At 40.6% G+C, this 6,173-nt stretch overlaps 1 protein-coding gene across 1 annotated transcript; it reads right to left on the bottom strand.

Annotated features, from left to right (window-relative positions):
• Window positions 1-298: 298 nt before the first annotated feature.
• Window positions 299-4,382, bottom strand: LOC140783348 (auxin transporter-like protein 5). Its single transcript, XM_073130220.1, has 7 exons — window positions 3,873-4,382; window positions 3,580-3,765; window positions 3,362-3,474; window positions 3,092-3,275; window positions 2,883-2,980; window positions 913-1,378; window positions 299-836 (listed from the first exon to the last, which is right to left on the bottom strand). Exons 1-7 carry the CDS (start codon window positions 4,047-4,049, stop codon window positions 504-506), a joined length of 1,557 nt encoding a protein of 518 aa, XP_072986321.1. The 5' UTR covers window positions 4,050-4,382; the 3' UTR covers window positions 299-503.
• Between the last annotated feature and the right edge of the window lie 1,791 nt (window positions 4,383-6,173).

Below are 6,173 nucleotides of genomic sequence, written 5' to 3'. Positions count from 1 at the left end.
ACGTAAAGAATCGGTTGACCTCAGAATTTTGCTGATATACTCAATGAGACTTGTTGCATTATATTCTTACTTTTAAAAGACTTGATGATGATACGTATGCCAGTGTAACTAGCTGAATTACTTCTTTCCTTTAATAAGAACGATAAGAATTAAGTTAAACTTAAATTTTGCATGTACGAAACAAGAAAAAACAAAGTACTCTCCAAATGATAGAAATAAATGCCAATAATGCATAATAAATGAACATAAAAAGCTACATGAGAAGAAGATAAATTAAGAGCCTAGTGATGCTTGATGCTGCCACAATATATTTTTCATTCACAGAAAGTGGAAGTACAGCAGAGTAGCTTGTAGTAACCATCTCATAACTTCTCTACTAGTAAAATCAACACAAGCTACTTCAGCAAAACGAAGCACGAAGTTCTAAGAAAAACTGAATAAATCTCAAAATGCTCTCATCTAACTTCCGTGAGCGAGGCTTGACTGTTCGAGAACATATCAGATTACGGGCTATAATGGTGATGGTGACCATGGTGGACAACATAAGAAGGGGAGGGCGATGTACTAGTAACAGTTGGTGTTGTATAGTTATGAGCACCGTTGGGGAATGGCGTGGTAGAGTTAGGAGTGATGGAAGGTAGGGGAAGAGCTGGTGGTGGGCATTGATAACACTTGGTGAATAGGCCAAAGGTGTTGATCTGGTGCACGAAGTTAGTCATGCTAGCCCAGCCACCGAACCCAAATCCGACCACCAGCACCCATCCCACCACGAACGCATTAATCGTGTACGTCCCTATCCACCTTCCGACGAACCTAGGCGGTTGCTCTACTGCATTCTGCAATGAATTAAAGATCATATTAAAATCTTAAAAGCATCTTCTACTACTGAGACGAGTAACATGATTGGCATACTTCACGGGCTTGAGCGGACCGGAATGTAAACATGTGCGCCAGCGCAGGGATAACGTACACGGTGAAGCTGACAAGTAGGGCTCCGACTGCAGAGTTAATGGGCCCAAAGAACGGAAAGATGATAGCCAGGAACCAGATCGGTATAACGACCGGGAGGCGGACGGCGGCCCGCTTGCAAAGGCTGGGGCAGTCGTGGACGCCGATGGCCTTTTCCCAGACGAAGTACAGTGGAGTGCAAGCGAATCCAAACGTGATAAATTGGTGGATTAACATGAGTACCACTGCGGCGTCCCGGAAACCGGTCCTAGGCAGGAGAGCGAAAGCATTGGCATGTGTCAACAGAGCGTCACCAAAGGCCCAGTACACGCTCGCCGCGGAAGGCAGCGTCAGGGTAAGAACGTACAGCGTTGCCATGAGGTAGATGGCTTTAAATTTTTGGGGACGCCACATTGCATGCATTATCTCTCTGTATGCATGGCCCCACTAATATTGGTTAGACGAACTATATATTAGTATAATATGATAGTCAACTTTACAAAGTTAAACCTCTCTAGAACTTCAACACATTTAATCATCAGATGTCCAATTTATAAATAAGTTAAAGAGAAGGTTTTCCTTTTGAATAAGACATAAATGTAAAGCAAGCTCCTTTTGTCTCGGTTAAAGTGAAAGATCTCATTCAAATGTTAAAGTAAATGCAGCTTAAAAATTTAACAGCATTTGGAGCCAGGCAGCTCTGTACTCAGGCAATAGGAATCTTGTTAGCTTGGGCTGTAAACGAATATGTTGACAGATACTAGTTTTTACTCACGATTGGGGTTTCTACTGAGCTAATTTGTGCAAGTAAATAGGTGTTTGTCGTTCTCTGTGCAGGTAGTACCAAGAAATGCTACTGCAAAAGCACAAGGATGATAGAAGCTTTAGCTGCTATGGAGCAAGCTTGTTTGACTTGTCAAAACCATGAATGTTGTAGGGAGATCGAAGTGGTAAGACATCAGAGAAGAGAGGCTTTGTAAGACTGGAGGTATGAGAAAAAGAAAGGGTGAGAGAAGCTAGTATTTTTTGAAATGTGAACAGTGAAAGTTATGAGATTAGGTCCAATTGTGTGATCAGGAGAATGACTTTAGAACAGTTACACCATAAAGAAGAAAAGGAAATTAAGAAAGTGATGAAGATTTTTAAGTGGTAAAAAAAAAAGCTTTAGCAAGTTTGGCAGGAAAACTGTTTTGAAATATTTCATATGCGGAAAAGGACAAGAAAAAAGACCATGAAATGGACACGACTATGTAAAGTGAACAGCAGAAGCTCTCATTAGTAGGTGAAGAACAAATTATATCTTCTTCATTGTTGCGTTATTTTATGAGTAGATAATTTAAAATTCGTGCCGTGCTTACTAGTAGGAAATAAAACTGTATTATTAATCAATGCCCTTTCTGATGCAGTAGTAGATAATAAACAAAATTAAAGCAATATATAAATATATAGCAAGCATGGTTTCCACAAGGGCTTTTTGCAAATAACAACCTAGTTTCTACTTATTTTGGAAAAATTGAAAAAACTTGTCCCTTTTAGATATATGCAAATCGACTCAACTTATATATTTATATATTTGCAAAACATTCCACACCATCTTCCGAGGTTTATAATTAGGATAGATTATATATATATATATATATAGAGAGAGAGAGAGAGAGAGAGAGAGAGAGAGAGATGCGTTTCATGAGATTATTACCAAGATGGAAATCAGGGGAAAGAATATTCCGTATGAGCTAAGGAGAGGTGACTACTATCGAGGAGTCCATTAGCTCGTAAGGTTGAAAAAGGTAAGTAGTTTTTGCCATAAGCTTAAAATGTCTGGGTTATTGGCAAAACAACACGCTTTTACACACTATTCTATATTTTGAGCTGTAGGTTTTGCTTTATCTTTTCGTCTACCACTTAATTTTGGAATAGAAAGTGATGTCGCTTACACTGTAACAGCGTGCCCACCGAATGTGTAGAGAATGTTTGTCGCGCCAGTAAAGTAGAGGACTAGCTTGGTTGGACCGGAATGTTTCACCCCTTCCACCTGCATGTTCGAAATTCCACTATTCAGTCACAAATTTAAGTAGCAGAGAGAGAGAGAGAGAGAGAGAGAGAGAGAGAGAGAGAACTAATTATTTATAAAAACTATGTATACCTGGCCATGGAGGAGGGATGCAATGGTGAGGTACCAAGCTGTATAAGTAGTCATGACCAGCCCTAGAAAAGACCAAATTCTGTAGTTGTGGAAAGAGGGAATGAACACTGTAGTTGCGCAACAAGCCCCAAATATATATGTCCATGTTCTCTTGTCCAGCTTGTCGTTGATGTAGTATATGTTGCTGCCGACACAACGAGCAAGAAAATAGATCAGCTCTAATATCTTGTTGGTCACTAGAAAAGTAACTAATGCAAGAGTAGAAAGTACCTAGCACAAGCAATGAGCTGAATGACAGATCCAAAGAGAAGGAAAGTGCAATTGAAAGCTAAACCGGCATTCCTCCAGTGCTTCCCAAGAAGTCCATCTAACACCTCAAACCACTAGGTTTCCATAAAGTGATTAAGGTCAGAAACAAGAACAGTGCAGAAACAGTAATAATGCACATTAATACATAAGGATAGATGAGAAATTAGTAATATCTATACCTGGATGACATGGTGTCTGAAATCCACCTTCTCCCTCTCTTTCCTGCTCCTGTACTCCACGTAGAGAATGCTAATAAGATAAGCCGTCCAACTACCCAACAAGCCATAGAACAGTTGGAATAGGATCCCACTTAGCATCCCCAGTTGTGAGAAGGAATAAGGTAAAGTAAGAAGCACTTGTGCGACCTGAGGAGCAAATCAAAACCACTAGAGTATTAATCCACTCGAGTTGGGCTGGTAAACAAAGAAGTAGAAAGAAGGAAGTATTGCATATTTGGAGTACTGTGCTGCACCTGGTTGGAGGCGCAGCTGAACCAAGCATCATAGGCGGATCCACCGTGCCACAGGAGGCTGGAGATATGGGACTTAATTGCGGCCTTGGTTTTGCCCTCCTGCTCCATCTCCATGTATCGCCCCACTACTACTGTTTCCACCACCTTATCGTCCGTTCCATTTATGCTCGACTCCATCTCTTTTCTCCTATATATTTAGTATCCTTCAGTTGTTAATTATCCTCTTCTTCTCTTCTTGCTTCTTCCTTGTGTGACAAGTGTGGAGGGTGTTGCTTGGAGCACTCCAACTCTCCAAGAAGGAAGGGAAGGGGTTGGGCTTTTATTTATATCGGAAAAATAGATGAGCTCCCTCTCTCTCTCTCTCTCTCTCTCTCTCTCTCTCTCTCTCTCTCTCTCTCTCTCTACTTCCTTTGCAACCTTGCGGCAGAGATAGAAAAAAGAGAGAGTGTGTGTGTTAAAGGAATTATGGAAAATTTGGAAGTATTGGAAGGAAAGCGCTTTGGTTATGACAGTTGGTTTTCAATTTACTCAACATTATATATATAATTAGCTTAGCCTATACTCATCATGTGAGCGTGCCTACTGGACCGCACGAGCGGTTCGCCCGGTTCGTGAGCAAATTTCCAATGTCACTACCTAGGCCGGCATGGCTCGTGCTTTATTGTTAATATTTTACGAAGCTCTTCTTGGTCAATTGATTTGGACTGTGTAGTCCTGCCTAACCCAAAGATCAGATTGGACTAATTTAAATTAAGTTAAAATTCTGGTTCTACTATTTCTTAACGAGGATCCAACCGTTCGACAGCCAATGCAAGACAGTTCATTTTCATGGGCCAATTGGCCGATAAATCCCAAAGACAGTATTTGAGTACAGAGAATCTATGCCCTCCACTTTTAAGACACGAATAGGACTTGTATATTATCACATGAGAACGGAAAGCAGTAAAGAAAGCCTAAAAGAAGTGCAAGAGGGAGGACAGCTTTGAAATGAAAAAGATTAATGGAATAAAATGAAAAGTTGGAAGACCACATGATTGCTTCCAAGGTGAGCGTGTTATCTTTACTAGGAGGTGAGGAGCTGCAAAGGCCGAGATGCCTCCCAAACTCTACAGCCGGCCCCTCAAAGGCTCTTTACACCACTTCAGGGTTTAGGGGAAGGACAAATTTTTTTAAAGGGAGTGGGCAACGTTATGTTGCCGGCCCGCAGGACGATCGAGTGTTCGGGGCAGTCCGCCCAGGGCGAAGGGTAAAATTGCTCACATGCATCTTTCATTAGTTCTTTCTTTCAAAGCATGCACCATTCATTAGTTTTATATTTATTTTTAGTTTTTATTATTTAAGAGTTCAAAGATTAAATATGAATATGATGAAAGATCAATATTATCTTAACACAAAAGTACTTATGCTCCACTAAACTTTTAGCTAACATATATACAAAGCCATCCACTCTATTTCTGCCGTCAAGCCATTGCTCCTAGCTAATCGTCACCAACCTGAATGTTTCATTCCTTCCACCCCTTGCACAATGATTATTTTTGAACCTATCAGACTAGCCCTAAAGGCTTATACGACTTAAATTAAGACTTACTTTAGAGGCTTTTATGACTTTATTAGATTTATTTTAGTGACTTACATGACTTAACTAGACTGATACACCTTGTTAGAGTCTTTTCTTATTGCATTAGTTATTTATTTTCATTAGAATAAATTTTCTGTAGATCGCGCTCGAACGCGATAGGGCGCGCGTTTGAACGCATTTGTAAACGCCTGCATTAAGTTCGCAAAAACAAAGAACGCAAAATGTGCATTCGAACGTGGTCGGGCGCGTTCAAACGCCTACATCGCGTTTGTACATACAAAGAACGATTTTTGTGCGTTCAAATGCGATCGGGTGCGTTCGAACGCGATCAGTGGGAATCTTCTAGAATTAGGATTAATAATTATATTTTAGCTTGTTGGCTAGCCCCTATAAAGGTGTGGATGGCAACTAAAATTATTATGCTATTGGATTATTGATTTCTTATCTCCTATCTTCTCTCTATAATCTTTACCCTAATCTCCCTCCTTCCTCTTCACCAACCTACCATCTCTACCATTGGCAAGGTCTCTCCTAACTTCTAATCTCCCCGTCTTGTCGAGTCCTCCCTCTTCCTTGGGATCTCGACCACTTCCTCCCCTTCATTTTTATCCTTTAACAACATCCACCATCCACCCTCATCTCCATTATCATCCATAACACTAACATCCACTTCACCCGTCACCACTACCATCATCCGCACTATATCATGCTTTCGTCTTAGT

This window comes from Typha latifolia, chromosome 3, assembly GCF_019914945.1.
Source record: "Typha latifolia isolate L0001 chromosome 3, TyphaL0001v2, whole genome shotgun sequence".
Classification (NCBI taxonomy): Eukaryota; Viridiplantae; Streptophyta; class Magnoliopsida; order Poales; family Typhaceae; genus Typha; species Typha latifolia.
This window is presented reverse-complemented; position numbering and strand designations above follow the sequence as displayed.